Source organism: Alternaria atra, assembly GCF_907166805.1.
Source record: "Alternaria atra isolate CS162 genome assembly, contig: 29, whole genome shotgun sequence".
NCBI classification, from domain to species: domain Eukaryota; kingdom Fungi; phylum Ascomycota; class Dothideomycetes; order Pleosporales; family Pleosporaceae; genus Alternaria; species Alternaria atra.
This window is the reverse complement of record NW_025091327.1, coordinates 2757706-2775097: the sequence shown is the minus strand read 5'-3', so window position 1 is coordinate 2775097 and position 17392 is coordinate 2757706. Positions and strand designations below refer to the sequence as shown.

Sequence of the window (17392 nt, the reverse complement as noted above, 5' to 3'; positions counted from 1 at the left end):
AGATGTGCAGCTGCGTACGCCGACGCTGCCTGCACTAGGCACTGTCGCCTAGGAGGCGCAAACACCGCGCAACGCCCGCGAGATAGAGGCGCAATCTACGCTGATTTGAAATTGCATGCAAAACTACTAAGGGTTACTAGTAAGCTTATTAGACGAGCAGGTTAAGCAGCTAAGTAAAGGCGCTTAGCAGATAGCTTATAATATAGTGTTAATGCAAGAGGAAGTAAGAAGCCTTTAAGAAGCCGTTAATACGCTTACAAAGCGCAAGACTCGTAAAAGGTAGTACGTACGCGCAGAGGAGACTCTAACTGTTAGTAAGGTATCTAACTTAATTACTAAAAAGGAGGGTAGTAGGCGTAAGGACGGCGAGACGCCTGTAAAGAGGGTACGTGCAGAGAGGCGCTGCGGCCGTTGCAGCGAGGTTAGGCATAATTCTCGCACCTGTAAGGTAGAAAGAGGGGATGTAGATAATAGCGTCGCTTCTAAGTAGTAGTAATTTGTTACCTATAGTACAATATTGTGTTCTAGTGCTACACTACGTTGCTGCGCAGGCGTCGCGCTAGTGTTGGGGTGGCGACCCGCTTGTATTAGCGACTCGCTCGTGAACTACGTTATTTAGAAAATCTATACTTCATGTTAAACGCCGTTATCTATTCGTGACCTTCTTTAATCCAAATTTAGTAAAATCCTTCCTAAACGTTAAATTTTATAAACTACTTAGCTCCTTAGAGTTTATCTATAAACTCCATAATAAGTAGTAAGGGACACTAGTTCTTTTAAGCTACGCTATTTAACTTTCTAAAGGTAATACACAGTCGCTATTTCCAAATTAAGCTTCTTCACAAATAAGATAAGTAAGGCTATTAGGCCTAATTCTAGTTAGATAAGTCCCTTCTTTAGATTCTTCTAGATGTAACCCTACAGCTTAGCGTCGTGCTTAGGCGCTATAAGGTACATTAGTCCTAGGCTCAGCTTGGCTTCTTTATCTAGGATAATCTTATAATCCTAATTTTAATAGTCTGCTAGGTCTGTAGCCTTGTTTTCTTTAAATATTTCCTTAAACTTATTTGTTTAATACTCTCTTAGTATTCCTAGTAGTAAGGGTCCTTCTTTTATAGTTATAACTCTTCTTATCTAAATAACTCTTATCTTGTAGGGGTCCTTTACATAGATTCTCGCGATCTTATGTAGTAAGATTTTACTAAATTTCCCTTTCTTAGGTAAGCTCTAATTTATTAGGCCTGTCTTATATTGTACTCGAGTAACCTTATACACAGGTTCTCTTCTCAGTATCGTTTTTATTTACTGATTAATAGTAGGGTTATAGGCATCTAGCTAGCTTTAACCTATTAACATGTCTAGTCCTAGATCTATAATGTTAATATTTATTTAGCAATCTATGCTTACTATCTGTAGCTTTAATAATTTAGTCTCTAACTATATTATGCTGTTTCTATATTCTATAGGTTTCTTGTTAGCGAGTATTGTTAGGATTAGTTTAGTCTTAACCTAATATAGTATCTCGTGTTTCTCTACTACTTATAAGGAGATTATTGTTTGTGCGGCCCCGATATCTATAAGCGCCTTAATATCCCAACCTTATATAGATACAGTTGTAAGTAGCTGCTTTACTTAACTATTAGTATCCTATACTTTCCTAAGGGTTATTCTAGGAGTGCTTTTACCAGCGTAACCCTAGCCCTAGTAGTATGTTAGTTTTTTAACTTCTTACTCTTCCTCTATTAGGGAAAGTAGCCTATGTTATTCTTTAAGCTGTAATGCATTAAGTATCTATTATTGTAGTAGAAACTCTAGTGTATGTTCTAGTAAGGTATCTCCTCCTTAGTAATCTTCTTCCTAGGTTTTGCCTTCTTAGCCTTATAAATTAGGCAATATATAACCTTACAGATGTTTAGCGACAGGGTAGCATAGTAGTAGTTATTTACTTATCGTGCCTTATCAAGCTGTTCCTAATAGAACTTGTATCTGTTCTTACATTGCGTCTATAAGAGCCTGTAGTAGATCTCTACCTTCTCTAGTTTATAGATATAGCAGTTGTCTACTAGGCACTCGTCTACCTATAGACTTAAGTAATAGCACTAATCCTAGTCTGCCTTACGCTTCTCCTCATCTTCCTTATAGAACTTGTAATCTATCTTATAATTATACTAGCACACTTTCTTATATTCCTTAGTATCTTCTATTTTAGGAGCTTCTTAGTCTAAAACTTAGCTATAAGTTTATTAAAGTACGGTTGTTAGCGTACAGCTTTGTACCTAATCTTCTTAGCGTCCTTACTAATAATTACAATTTAAATCTAAATTATCTAGTCGTTAGCGTAGTGCGTCTTATTTCTATATATCTAACACTAATTATTAGCTAGTTGTGTCCTTATAATTTTTCCTTTAACTTTCTAATCTATAGCTCTTAGTTCTTCTATAACTAAAACTTTAAGTCTTAATACTATTACAAATATTTCCTTAGTTGCTTAGCGTGCCTCCTTATAGATGTCTAAGTTGCTTTAGTTATTATCTAACTCTTCCTAGGTTAGGTAAGGCATTCCTAGTCTAATTATCCTAATCTCAATAGCTGCCTACTTAACCTATTCTTTATTACAGTCTTTAACAAAGTGTCTAACTTTACTATAATAGAGACATACTTTATTATTATAACGCTTCTAGCTTTCTTCCTTAGAAAGTCTATTATATCTCTTTCCTTAGGTCTTTCTATCTTTAGCCTTCTCTTGTACCATACTAGTTATAATAGTATTACTATCCTTATTGTATCTACTACGCTACTTCCTTATGTTAACTATTATAGGCTAGAACTATCCCTTTTGCTAAGAGCGTTCCTATAAGCAATTGTTAATGCGCGTAGCTAGCTTAATTAGAGCTTGTAGCGTTTTAGGCTTATCGTAGTGTACAAGGCCGTCCTTAACATTTTCTTTTAGGCCTGCTTCGAATACTGTTTAAAGTGCCGCGTCGTCCTAATTAATCCTAGCCTGTAGTTGCTTAAACTTAGCTGTGTAGGTAGATACAGACTTAGTTTACCTTAGGTAAGTAATCTGTTTCTTTGCATAATTCTTAGCGTCTACTTCTCTAAAGATGCGTCCTATCTCTTGCTTAAATTTAGTCTAACTTATAAATATAGCTCTAGTTCTGTCTTTAGTTCTTATATTCTGTATCTAGTAGGTAGTTGTCTACATAAGGCTGCATCTAGTTTAAGGCCTTGCCTTTTATACAACCTGTTTCACCAGCGAGCGGCCCACCCTACTAAGCGGCCTAGTTCCCCTACTAACACGCGTACCTAGCAACAACACGTAATGTCTTAACATCTACAACCTCTTAAGGCTTATACTAAAGCTGATGTGCAGCCTGCCCTCTTAGACGTTAAACGTAACTAAATTCCAAGCCTGCGGCGTGCGGAGGCAGTCTACAAAGTCCTAAAGACGACGATACGACGGCGACGCGACGGGAAGCCCTCTAGACGCGACTGCGAGCTAAACTTAAAGAGCCTAACGAAGCTAGAAGAGGAGGTGATTGTACAACGTATACTTGATGAGAATCTGCGTAGAGTACCGCCCTCGAAGCTACACGTACAAGATATAGCTAATAGATTGCTGCGCGATCGCGGCGTTAAGTCTGTTGGCAAGAACTGCGTTAACAGGTTTATCTAGCGTATACCTAAGCTGCGCACGCGCTAGAGCTGTCCATACGATCGCTAGCGAGCTCTCTGCGAGGACCTAGCAATTATTAAGCCCTAGTTTATGCTAGTTCAGAACATAAAGGCGAAGTACAGCATTATAGACGACGACATATACAACTTTAACGAGTCTGGCTTCCTAATAGGCAAGATATCGTCGCAACTCGTAGTGATAGGCATAGATAAGCCTAGGAAAGCAAAGAAGCTTTAGCCTAGTAACCGCGAGTAGACTACGTTAATATAGGGCGTTAGCGCAATAGGGCGCGTTATCCTACCCTTCCTTATCTTTGCTAGCAAGGTTCTTATCTCTAACTAGTTTACTAAGGACCTCCTACGCAACTAGGTTATTTAAGTAAGCCTAACAGGCTGGACAAACAACAATCTAGCGCTTGCTTAGCTTAAACACTTTAATATGCATGTAAGGCCTGTAGGAGCGTATAGGCTGCTTATTATTAACGGCCACGAGAGCTATTACTTAATAGATTTTCAGGATCGCTGCAAGGAGAAGAAGATTATCGCCCTCTGTATGCCTCTACATTCGTCGCACCTCCTGCAGCCGCTTAACGTTGCCTGCTTCTTGCTGTTAAAGCGCGCGTACGGCGATAAGATCTTAGCCTTAGTACGCGATCGCATCTACTACATTAACAAACAGACCTTCTTACTAGCCTTTAAAGTAGCTTTTAAGAAGGTATTTACAAGAGAGAATGCTTGCGCAGGGTTTCGAGGCGCTAGATTGTATCTACATAATCTACAAGCCGTGTTATTAAAGCTAGATGTACAGCTGCGTACGCAAACTCTACTACAGCAAGATAACGCCGCTTAAGAGGCAAAAACACCGCGCAACGCTAAAGAAATAGAGGCGCAATTAACGCTAATTCAAAATAAAATGCAAATCTATTAAGGGTCTCTAGCAAATTTACTTAACAAGCAGGTGCAACAGCTAACAAAAGGCGCGCAGTAGATAGCTTATAAGATAGTGTTAATACGCGCAGAGATAGGGCGCCTTTAAGACGCAACAGAGACGCTTACTAAGCGTAAGAGTCGCAAGAGACGCTACGTACAGGCAGAGGAGACACTAATAGTTAGCGAGGTATTAGACTTAATTGCTAAAAAGGAGGGTAGTAGTTGTAAGGAGGGTAAGGAGCCAGCGAAGAGGTTGCGCGCAGGGCGACGCTGCGGCCGTTGCGGCAAGATTGGGCATAACTCTCGTACGTGCAAGGTAGAAATTAATGATGCGAATGATAGCGACGCTTCTAAATAATACTATATTGTTGTAAGAGTATAAAAATTGTGTTGTGGTGCTAAGCTACGTCGCTGCGCGTACGCTTTGCTAGTGTTTATAGGCCGCTTAGTAGGGTGGGCCGCTCGCTAGTAAAACAGGTTATATGCTTACTATAAGGATCTTGTCCTAGTCGATAGGTACTTCGTTAAATTTGCAGTATAAGTTAATGTTAGTAAGGAATATTTGCAATTCCTTGCGTCCCTTATTATATTTCTTACGCGCTACTATCTTAAGTTTCTTTATAGAAACTAAGCGTTTATTTAGGGTAGCTATTAGCTAACTTATAAGCTAATTAATTATATTCTGTAGCCTAACTTTCTATTATGCCTAGATATAGGCCTGTTGCCTAAGGTTCCTAAGCTCTGTAGCACTAGGGTTCTCCTCTAAGTCTAAGTTAGATGCGTTAAGTATAACGTTATTCTCTAGCGCTTAGGAGGGTCCTAGACTCTAGGCTATGTTGCTCTAAGTAGCTCTTAGAGATAATATCTTGTTAACCTTATTTAGGCGATTAGTTAGTTAATCTATCTACTTAAATCGATAGGTAGTTAAAGTGTTACACGGGGTTAGGCTATACTTCTCTAAGCTTAGTCTATACTAAGGCGAGGTAGACTAAAGTAGTAAGCTGTGTAGTTTATCTAGTAATTTATATAGAAAAGAGTTAATAAAGCTAACTAAAGGTAAAGATAATCTAATTTTATGTGTAATAGAATAACTAGATAACAATCTATATAAGAGATAAACTATTTAAGTTAACTATAACGAGTGTAATAATAAAACCTTTCTATCCTTATATCCTTATTGCTATGTCCTGTGTCCTCTAGCCTAGCCCTAGGCATCTCTAATGTCGTTAGCATCTAGAGAGGACCTAGCATCTTAAGATGTTAGGTCTTGGCGAGATGCTAGTCACGTGATCCTAGCCCGGCCATAATCATTACCTTCTGACGTGGTCTCTGGTTGGCCTCCAACCGCGACTTTCCGCGTTAAGGAGAGAATCCTTCTTGTTACTTGTAACAGCAAGGTCACGTAATGTGGTTGTACTTTGCACGATCGATAATTACTACTCACGGAATGATGCCCAGTCTGTTAGTTACCGCACGGCCCTGCAGACAAGGTCTAGCAGGCATGTAGAATAATAAGTAAGACCTTGTAGCTTCTTGTTAGCCAAGACCCCTCAGCGTCAACACTAGTCCGGGCTAACACTCTTAACGGATTATATCTCAAAGGGCTTCTCATAAGAGAGATTTCTCTAAATTCAGTCGAAAGACCACTCTGATGAAGCATATATATTAACAGCCGCGCATGTCTAGTTCGGTGGGAGGACGAGAATACGGACGCATCAATTGGTACCAAGGTTTGCCTATTGGGCGGTCCGGTTTAGCAAGTCACCGCCTAGAATACCAGCAATTAGAAGCAGATTAAGGCGTTGTGATTGCTGGCAGAGGGTCATGGCCGCTTCGCGGATTGATTCCAAAGGGGAAAGATCCATTTGAAGGATCTTGATAGGCGGAGCGTTAGGGAGCTGTCGGTTGATCTCATCAATGGCTTCCTGGCCCTTGTAAATTTGGCGAGTGCCAAGCCAGATCTCGATTGTATTGTGTTTTGTAAGATCATGGATGGAGTGCTTGCCTAGACCTCTCTTACCACCCGCAACAAGAATGACTTTGCCCTTCAAGGAAGGAAAATCCGTAGTTGGATCGAATTGAGTGCTCTCCGTTGTGACCCTACTGTGGTCGAGAATGAACAGGAACGAATGTATGTTATTACGACAAGGAGCCTTGGTATGGCAATAGGGGAACTTGCTGCTGTAAATTAGGATGAAACGACTGCTGGTACCTCATAAGAAGCGCAGTAGTACATATATGAAGAGTCCAAGAAGGACGAGAAAGTTTTCGTGCGCGGAGTAATTGTGTACTTTGGATTTACAACCTCTTGCGGTGTTAACGGTTGACTGTTCTTCACTGGTTCCATTGCGCACCCAAAGCCGACTCTGACCCTACTTGAATGAACGCTAGCGACAAGAGTGACACAGTGTTCAAGTATGCGCGAATAAACTTTGTATGAGCGACAGTGCTGTCTGATGCGTCGTTGCTGATGCGTCGGATCGAGCGGCGATCGCAATATCCAAAGAGGGCTAGTCTCAGGATAAAGATGTTCCGTGTCAGCACTATCTGAGTAAAGCCTTGGTTTTGTTGTCGAGGTGTTGGAACCCGGTGCAGCAAAAGTCGCAGTCCCTCATGTCCGAGACGCAGGTAACTAAAAACATCTTCCTGACAACACTGAAGACTAGTTTAAACGACCACAGATGATATGCTCAAAACTGTGTGACGTACCGAATACCACCTTTGGGACATCGTTCCATCTATTTCAAGCCTACTCATTGCTCAAGACAAACACAGCGATGAAGATGCCACATTAGTCTTGAATAGCAAGGAGGTTACGCTTACGGTGGTGATGGGGATGTTGAAGTCCATGGAAAACTTCAACCCCGTTGATGCTGTGTCTTGTTTGGATATCCTTCTAGCGGGCCAAATGAACCCGAGCATGGTGCTTGGTATTCTTGGCCAGTGGGATGATCCGAAGTACCTGGAAGTTCTTGGAGTGATATTGACAGCCACGAGGCGCCTTGAAAAGCAAAGGCATATCCTTGGTCTAAAGAACTGACCAGACACTTGGAATTTTGCCCTGCATGATCTTGGGCTCGCTCTATAATTGGCGCGCACGGTACGGATCTGCTTACAGCAGCCGTAAAGAAGAGGGCGTAGAATTACGATATTGCTAGAAGATAAGAGAGGAGTTATAACATACAGACATTCTCACTCTGTGACATGACAGGTCTACTCAACCTTGTTTCGCACTCTGCAAAACAAGGGTGGAGCGGGTTTTATTTGAGCGGATATGGCGAGCAATAATCACGGGAATGCACGCACGGATAGACCACCCCGAGTATACGCGTTACTGGACGTATGATTCGCTCTGGCATAGGTCGTAGGCCGCAGAGTAGAGGAAGAGATTGTGAACAGTAACTGCCTCGGAGGATTCGAGCGATCTGTTGACACAAAGTGACCCTACAGTGCCGATTGCGGGGCGACATAAATACCTGAGCATGGAAGCCTACTAGTTATATGACCAAGGCGAGTGTCCATATCGAGTATGAATGAGGTTCATGGCGCAGTTGTTGCCAATCCGATACGAAAAGTGGGCTATGAAGGGTGGAAGTAACAACGAAGTCGCGTTCGCTGCTATCAGCGTAGTTATGACTTTGATAACTGTGTGACTCGGGCTAACGAACACTGCTCTGGATTGTGGTGTTAATCATGACCACTTTGAAAGTTCGTACAGGGAAGCACGTTCGTTGTCACAGTCGTTCAAAAACTGGGGATGATGCTGGTGTTCACTGAATTCGACACGGGCATCAATTCTTATTTCACAACGATACGGTATAGGTCATCTCCAGAGCCCTGCCCGCAGCGCCAATTCGATGCGATCACAGGTATTCAAATCTAGGCTGATTCGACGGTAGGGAATATCGCAATCACTACCAGTCGTCTCGCTGTTGACTTACGACAACTATGACGTGCAATTTGCGGCGTAGACCTGATTCGTCCCGTGCTGTGCTTGTTCTTCAGGATGGCTTTCCGCATGTCTGCGCACTTGGTTTTAGAGGTTAGTTGCATGGCGTAATACAAACTCGAGATTTTCCAAAATTATGCCCTGACAGTTGTAGTTGAGAGTGTGGATTCCTGGATGATGAGAAAGGATGTTGGTGTGGCACTTTAGGCTTATGGGCGGCTTGACTTGCATGAACCCCACTTTGTCGCTCGTTTGGGTTAAGCGCTGAGATTCCGCGATGGCTGGCTAGCCTCCTGACAATCTCATCATGTCACGAGCGCGAGCGCGAGCACGGTGTCTTGAGCCTGAATGTCGTGTCGCGACGATCTCTGACGGTTTCATCCTTTGCAGGTCCGATGGCATGGGACCTTGGAAATGTCTCCACTGAAGCGTCTGAGTGAGGATGCGGATCATGAAGATGGACGCCGACCTGCACCGCGCACGCCGAGGATCAGAGCCTGTAAGTCAACGCGCCCCACTCGATCACGACTCCTTACCCATGCTGTATAGGTGCGGAGTGTAAACGGCACAAGATCAAGTGCGAACCTGTCGACAATGAAGCAAAGTGCGCAAAGTGTCTGCGAAGCGGGACTGAATGTGTCCCATATAACTTGAACCAACGCCTACTGGACGAAGATGCTGCGTAGGTGCTCGGCTTCCGTGTCTTTTTTGCCATTGCTAAGTACTCCAGTTGGAAATCCAATGCGACAGCCGAGTTGGGACAGCTGCGCTCGGCGGTGCAGCGTCTTCTTCAACATAACAAACTCCCTAGCCTGGATAGTCCAGTCAGTCAAGGCTCGCCCCAGCCTCCTTTAGGACGCACTCATAGTGTGACCATCAGCCCGACAAACGTAATGTCTGAGAACGGACATGCAACTTTCGTTGTTCCACCACCCATGGATATGACAAGAGACACCTCGGTAGAGCGCGAGTCGGGCGAAGAATCCGGCTTGGTAACAGCGCCCATGAGGAGTCTATACGACCTTACTCGGATTCGGAACCTTCGGAGCAGCGTACGGTGGAAGCCAAACTCCAGCTCTGTCGAAGAGGACTTCATAGCTCAAGGTATAGTGTCTTTGCCGGAAGCTGAGGACCTATTCAGACGGTACATGCAAGACATCCGCCTTTATCTTTGGGCTGGTGTACTCTTTCCATACGACTCTCTGGAAGCAGTGCGTCGCCAGTCCACGCTTCTCACTGCAGCTGTACTTACCATCTCTGCGTTGCACACGCCAGGTCGAGACGAAGCGTTACAGAAATGCTATAACATTTTCGTATCCTTGGTTTACAGCGCCTTTCTCGCTCGACCTCAGAACCTCGACGATATTCGTGCGCTAGCTCTGGCCGCTTTCTATCTCTCTAATCTGAGCTGGAAGTTGGCAGGGCTTGCTGTAAGAAACGCTGTCGAGATGAACTTGCATATGTCTTACCAGCGGCTTATGCGAGGGCATGAAGAGCAGCGTGATAACGTTCGTTTATGGTACGCGCTTTACGTGTGCGACAAACAGTTCAGCATCGCATATGGACGTCCATCTATCGTTCATGAAGATATCGCGATCAAGAATATTGAACATTTCCTTGACAGTCCGAAGACTACGCCAGGCGATATCAGACTAGGAGCCCAAGTCACTTTGTTCAAGATCTTGACGGAAGCATACATTGCCTACGGCAGCGACCCGGAGCAACCACTCACGGAGCCCGACTTTCAACAACTTCGCCTCTTCAACTTCGCAATCGAACAATGGCGGCTCGCATGGCAAGCTAGATCCGCTGACAGCCCATCTATTGGGTCGTATCCTTCAAAAGGCGTGGTGCTATATTACCACTTCGCTCGGTTTCAACTCAACTCACTCGCGCTGCGTGCTCTACCTCCACCTAGCGCCGCAACGTCCGAATCACTCTCCTACGATCGTCGAGAAGCAGCCAACATCGCCATCACCGCCGCAACCAGCACCCTTACCCTCATCTTCGAGGAGCCAGATCTTCGCAAAGCAATGACTGCAGTGCCTATCTTTACCCATACCATGGTCGCATTCTGCGCTACATTTTTGCTGAAGATGGCAAAGACCTGGGGAGGTATGACGCAAGTACAGTCACCAGAGTGGGCGACAGAGCCGGTTGGCCTTGGCCTCAACTTCAACATCAATCAAGTGCTGTCTCTATCGCGGCGGTCATCGTCCTTCTTAGCCAAGGTGGCACAGAATTTGAACGAGAAACATATCACGACGCACATCGTTCAGGGCATCAACGACTTGTTGAAACGACTTGATGTTGCTGGAACGCCTTCTGGCTCAGTAACACAAGGCGGTTTGCCGACTACATCCCCAGCTCCTGCGCAGATTTTCGACCCTGTCAAGGCCGCGACAGCGAACAATGACGAGACTGTTGATGCGACGAATGAGTATAACATGTATGATCTAATTGGATCTTACGGCTTTGGTTTCGACGAGACATTTCTGGGTCAAGTTGTTCCGACCAATTTGGATTTCTGGCAAACGGAGCCGTTCTGATAGGATAGTAAATAACAATTCGATGATATGGTTGCACCAATGACAGGCCCAGAGCAGTCGTTCCAGGTCTAATGTGTTATCCTACCTCGTGGCGTGACGATTTAGTGTCAGCATCTTAGAATAACGCCATGTCTTACGGAGATAAGCTGGGTGACACAAAAAGCAGTCAGCAAATAGCGTCCAACGTGCATTACGTGCATATGCTGCTGCAAGAGGTTACAAGGAACTATAATATGACATAAGTCGAAACTGCCTACCTACTAAACTCGCGTTCTGCTCAGCTTCAGTTGCGGAAACCTGCTCACTTTCTATTCTCAAGATGCCTTTTTACGCGCAGGAACATGTATTCTTCCCCACGAAAGATATCCTGTCATGGATGTATGATTCCCCACTGTTTGAACAGGACAGACCGGTATGATTTCTCTCGGTGCCCTCCCATTGCATCTTTTATATCATTCTGATGGATCGTGTTAGATATACATTGATGCTGCGACCCCAACACACCATATAACCGTCGCATGCGCCTACCTTCTGATCCGTCAACTCATCGCCGGCTTTAAACATGCGGGGATTTGTGCCGGCGATGTCGTGCTAGTGCATGCTTCCAACTCGATCTACTATCCCATGATTGTCTTGGGTATCATAGGTGCTGGAGCAATCTACACAGGCACGAATCCGGGGTACACGAGGTGGGAGATTGAACATGCGTTGAGAAGTAGTGGAGCGAAGATGGTGATTTGCGATGAGGAGGTACTGAGTAATGGGATGACTGTGGCTGCGGAAGCCTGCGGTCTATCCACAGAGCAGATCTTAACATTGGATGACACGGCGATCCAAGATTCTCTACAGCAACTAATGGACGGTCACCGCTCCTGGCGCACACTACTCACACATGGCGAGGCGGACTGGCAGCGTTTCGACGACGAGAAGACAAGTCGAGAGACAGTTGCCGGTTTGTTCTTTTCCAGCGGAACGACAGGTCTGCCTAAGTTGACTAAACTGTCGCATTACAATCTCATAGCACAACATATGCTAATCTTTGAGGCGAATCCGCGGCCATATATCCTTAAGCGCTTGATCGCGCTGCCGATGTTTCATGCTGCTACGGCGCCGTCGACGCATATTTCGCCATTGCGGGCTGGACACCAACAGGTCGTTATGCGGCGGTATGAACCGAAACTGTTTCTTGAAATGGTAGAGAAGCATCAGATTACAGACTTGACACTTGTGCCGCCCCAAGTAACGAGTATGCTAGCACTCCCCTTGTCGGGAGATGAGAAAAGGAGGATGTTGGCAAGTGTGCGGTGGGGGCTTGGTAAGAAACTCCATGTACGAACTGTATGTGAGACAGATACTGATTTCGTAAACGCATCTTTCAGGCGGGGCAGCGTATTTGGATGCTACGACACAGAAGCGCTTTCAGAACTTACTTCCGCCGGGGAGTCCGTTTACACAGATCTGGGGCATGACGGAGGTGAGTTGCTTCGGATCGATCTTTCCTTGGCCTGAGGAGGATAGCACAGGGAGTGTGGGGAAATTTGTGCCGAACTTGGATGTCAAATTGTTGGATGATGAGGGCAGGGATATCACAGCTTATGATGTGAGAGGTGAGCTGGCGGTTAGAGGGCCGACTGTTACAAGTGGGTATGTGGGTGTGGCGCGAGAACGGGATTTTGACGAAGAGGGTTACTTCAGGACTGGGGATGTGCTTTATTGTAACGGCAAGACCAAGTTGTGGTATATGGTTGATCGGAAGAAAGAGCTTATCAAGGTCCGAGGCTTCCAGGTTGCGCCGGCGGAGCTCGAAGGCGTGCTGTTGGAATGTCCTGGAGTAGCAGATGTCGCGGTTATCGGAGTCAACACGGGTGATGGTAACGAGGAGGTACCGAGAGCATATGTTGTTAGAAAGGAAGGTGAGGAAGTGGTTGAAGCCCAAGTCAAGCGTTGGGTCGAGGCTAGACTGGCAAAGTACAAAAGGCTTGATGGCGGCGTCATTTTCGTGACAAGTATACCAAAGAGTCCAAGTGGCAAGATCTTGAAGAGAATCTTGAAAGAGAAGGCGAAAAGGGAAGAGATCCATGCGAAGTTATGAAGCTATTGCTCGGGGGTTGACTACCACGGCGGAGCTAGGACAAGCATTGACCACGTTTCTGGAGATATCAAAGACATAAATAGCATGCTGTTGCCTACACATCCTGTCCAAAGCAAATGATTTCGGAGTATACGATTTGGGCCAAGAATTTAGAGCTTTTATTCCTTATCATACTGCACATAACGTTTGAAGTGCCATACCAACCTCACTCACAAAAGGCGATGGCTTCCCTAATGCCCATAACGCCCATGATGATACATCCAAATGCCGCACTGTGCAGTCACTTTCCACAATCGAACACTTCTCACCCCTGATTGCCGCTTTGTTTCGGAAGAACCTTTCCAGAATCCACAATAATCTGCGTATCGAGTCTCTTCTCCGTGTCGCCGTATTCCAATCTTTTCCACGTTACAATGCGAGCTTGATTGGTGTCAATCTCGAACACGCGTAATCGACGGTGATAGTTGTTGTAACCACCGTAACCGCCAAAGCCACTGCCACCGGCGTAGCACATCCATAATTCCGGATCACCAGTTTCGGGTTCTTTGGAAAGCGAGCAGTAGTCGTTGACGTGGTCGTGGCCACAGGAGACCGCGCTGATGTCGTATTCGACTAAGGCGTCTTTAAAATGGGTGTTGAAGGCAGGAGCAGTGATGGGCTCAGTCCAATTTCCAACCCGCTCGTTGTCGGGGTTACCGTATTCTGGGAGCGGGATGTGAATGAATGCCATGTTGAGATGCTTGTGGGTGTAGTGACTATGCGCTTCCTTCAAGCCTTCAGCAGTGACTTTGAACCAGTCGATCTGGTTAGGCTTGAGCCAGTCGTATCCGCGGTAGTGGGTTTCGTCTGGTGAGTAGGAGTGGGTGTCAAGGAAGTACAAGGTCAGGGCCGAGTGCTTGCTGCTGTGCGCCTGGATCTCGACGAAGTAGTTTCCCACGCCTTCTATAGTGTTGGGACCGGGTTCGCTGACGGAGAAGGGTAGGGAGTCGTAGAGATCCATTTGTGCGTGGCGTGAGAGTGTGCCTTCGTCATCGTGGTTGCCGAAGATGGCTGCGTACGGTATCTTGCGCTCGGCGAGGGGATCGACTATCTTGAACAAGGCCTAAAAACGATTAGCTATTGTATGGTTCAAGGGGATAGCGGCGACTTACGCTCTGCACATCGGGTGCTGTATCACCATTGACCTGGTCGCCGGACAAAACGACAAAGTCTGGCTTTTCGTCATCGAGAACTCTCTCAACAAACTCTATGGTCCTGGGGTCGGCATCGCAGTGTCCGCCGTTATGGTCTTTTGGCTCTGGGTCTCTGCAGTGACCGAGGCCGGTGCTGAGATGCAGGTCGGATATCTGCATGATTTTGAATTTGCCATCCTTTCTAATCCTGGGTACGGGCTTCTCGAGTTTTGCCGCTGGGCCTCTTCGTATGCTGAGGCGGGGATCTGTGCTCGCTTTGCTCGTCTCGAGGTGTAGGGCTCCGTTCTTGACCAGCTCCCACCCAGGACGTGGCTCGACCGCATCGGCGCCAAACAGTATGTCTACGGCCGTTACCGCCTTCTTGGAGTCGCTCGCGTGACGCTTCAGTGACCTCTTTATCCAGATGCCAGCTGGCCGTGACTCCCACTTCTCCGATGCCTGAGCCTTTTCTCCCACAGAGGGATCGAGCTTTCCTGTGCGAACATCGACGATGACCTTGTCTTCAGTCTTGAGCTCCTCTTCCCGCTTGCGCTTGATGTGGACGTATGCTTTGGTGACCCAGCCCGAACCGAGGTATAGATCCTTCTCTATGCGGTGCCACTTCTTTTGGTCTAGCATACACTTGGAGAGAGGGTTTATCGTCGAACAGGTCTGTACGGTGATATCGGTGATGATGAGGCCATCGTGATGGAGTGGCATGTGACTGTGGACGGACTGAGGAAGGACTCGGTAGCGGTTATCGAGGAAGAATATAGTGACGGAAACGACAATGGTAAGGGCTATGAGCTGTATGCCCGTCCGTACCTGTGCGCATTAGTGCTGATTTGGGGACATGGGACCTCTGTACCTACTATGCGGCGCGTCATGGTGGAGGATGTGAGTAGTGGCGCATAGAGCCAGATTCGAGTTTAGGAAATGTGTCTTTCGCAGCGACACGAGCTCATCCCCATGACATGGAAGCTTTTGCTGGAGAGGTGAGGTGGCGCGTGTTGGGAGAGGCGCATGTGTCTTGGTAGTGTGCAGGTGGTGCTCCATGTTGTTCTTGGCTGGCCCGAACCCTGGATTCTCGGATCGTCAATGACGATGCAGGGATTAGAGAGTCACAAGGCGATTGTCTGCACTTTTGAAGTGAGACACAGAGTAGTGTCTGCTGGCATGGAGAAGATGGGGTGTTTCAAACAAGGCTTCAGAACACTATTCTTTGCGTAGGATTCACTGGGCGCCTGCCTGGGAATACTGTATCCAGCGCCTTCCCGCGGTTCGCGGCTCGCTTCGCGATGCGGAGAAGGCGTCACTTCCGCATCTGCACATCTTTGCTCTTACAAAGCAATGCCGCCTTCTTCCTTCCACCAGCTACGACGTGCTGCGCTACAATCGCGTGCGCGACACTTCACGAGTAGCTCCTGCCTGCGCCGCGCTTTCCAAGGCAAGACTTCTGCTTTCACCACCCCGACTCCGCTCACAATCGCATAGAAGGCGATGTTGTGCTCCTGCGCGAGAGCAAAGAGACCCAGGATGGTCGCCTCGTGAAACTGCAGGCGTCCAAGTCTACCGGTACACACAGAGGTGTTATCAAGCATCAAGATGTTATTGGGAAAGAGCCACGGCAAATAGTCAATTCTCACAAGGGCGCCACCTTCCGCGTCCACGAGCCTACATTGGCAGAATATGTCAGACTAACTCCACGCCTTGTTACCCCGGTTCGTATCACATGCTGTTCCTAGATGGTATAATTGTACTAACAAACTCTAGATCTATCCCTCTGATACAAACCTCATAGTTTCCTTGCTCGACATACACGTCGATACACCCTCTACTGGTCTCAACAGCGAAACACCATTTGAGATCCTCGAAGCTGGCACAGGTCATGGAGCCCTAACGTTGCACCTCTCGCGCGCAATACACGCCGCCAATCCACCGATCCCGAAAACGCCGTCTTATGTAACCAGCGAAGAAGAACCAGAAGACGCAGTGTACCTCGGCGAGTCTTTATCAGACCTACATGAGTCAGGGCTGGAGTCGTGGAAGCAGAATCGCCGTGCTATTATACACACGCTAGACATATCCGACAAGCATTCCAAGCATGCAAAGAAGATTGTAGAAGGCTTTCGCCATGGCATGTATGCTGGTAATGTCGACTTCCACGTAGGAGACGTGTCCGAGTGGATAGCCAAACAAAAAGCGAAACGGAAGACTGAGGAGCCGTTCTTGAGCCATGTGTTCCTAGACCTTCCCAACGCGACTAGTCACCTTGCCAACGTCGCTCCTGCGTTGCATGTTAATGGATTGCTCGCAGTCTTCAACCCAAGCATAACTCAGATCGCCGAGTGTGTTGAAAGCATTCGCGAGCAAAGACTGCCATATCTGCTCGACCAGGTCATTGAATTAGGCGCAGGCACAATTCGCGAGTGGGACGTTCGCGCCGTCAAACCGAGAGCACCCAAAAAGGAGGCTCAGACAAAACAACCCTCCGAACCTTCGAGTGACGAAAGTTTGGATGCAGAGCTAGGCCAAGAAGCACGCGACCATGAGCTGTCGGAAGACTTGAACAAACAAGAGGAGAAATGGGTTATGGTATGCCGGCCAAAAGCTGGTCAGCAGGTTGTCGGAGGTGGCTTTTTGGGTCTATGGAGACGCATGGAAAAACCCGACAACAAAGAGCCAGTGGAGAAGCTTGAAAATACAGAACTAGCGGAGTAGAGATAGTTATGATTCCGATAATCAACTGTCTCGCAAGGTGCCTGAATCCTGACTTTCTCCGCATCCACAGTGCGCGTACCTATGATCTCACGTGAATTGTCAAGGTTCCATTAGCTTCGAGCGTAAGTGAAAGTGAAAGGCTTCATGTAGTCCTCCCACCAATGTCAACAAACATCACAAACCACAGTAAACATCACTGACACCAGAAACGTGATAAACCTAAGAGTCCTTTATTTCTATGAAAAAATGAGGACATGCAATCGCTAGGTATCAATAGCCTTTCCACACGCACGCACCAATGCAA

At 46.5% G+C, this 17392-nt stretch overlaps 4 protein-coding genes across 4 annotated transcripts; 3 read left to right on the top strand and 1 right to left on the bottom strand.

Annotated features, from left to right (window-relative positions):
• Positions 1-8968: 8968 nt before the first annotated feature.
• On the top strand, positions 8969-11103 carry ALTATR162_LOCUS9248 (uncharacterized protein; the record flags this gene model as incomplete). Its single annotated transcript, XM_043316881.1, has 3 exons — positions 8969-9053; positions 9104-9236; positions 9285-11103. 3 exons carry the CDS (start codon positions 8969-8971, stop codon positions 11101-11103), a joined length of 2037 nt encoding a protein of 678 aa, XP_043172816.1.
• Positions 11104-11422: 319 nt separating this feature from the next.
• On the top strand, positions 11423-13195 carry ALTATR162_LOCUS9247 (uncharacterized protein; the record flags this gene model as incomplete). Its single annotated transcript, XM_043316880.1, has 3 exons — positions 11423-11515; positions 11578-12418; positions 12483-13195. 3 exons carry the CDS (start codon positions 11423-11425, stop codon positions 13193-13195), a joined length of 1647 nt encoding a protein of 548 aa, XP_043172815.1.
• Positions 13196-13499: 304 nt separating this feature from the next.
• ALTATR162_LOCUS9246 (uncharacterized protein) lies at positions 13500-15254 on the bottom strand (the record flags this gene model as incomplete). Its single annotated transcript, XM_043316879.1, has 3 exons — positions 13500-14297; positions 14347-15192; positions 15240-15254. The coding sequence occupies 3 exons, from the start codon at positions 15252-15254 to the stop codon at positions 13500-13502; spliced, it is 1659 nt and encodes a 552-aa protein (XP_043172814.1).
• A 463-nt stretch (positions 15255-15717) lies between these two features.
• Positions 15718-17088, top strand: ALTATR162_LOCUS9245 (uncharacterized protein; the record flags this gene model as incomplete). The annotated part of the gene is made up of 3 exons (XM_043316878.1): positions 15718-15814; positions 15862-16088; positions 16141-17088. The coding sequence occupies 3 exons, from the start codon at positions 15718-15720 to the stop codon at positions 17086-17088; spliced, it is 1272 nt and encodes a 423-aa protein (XP_043172813.1).
• Between the last annotated feature and the right edge of the window lie 304 nt (positions 17089-17392).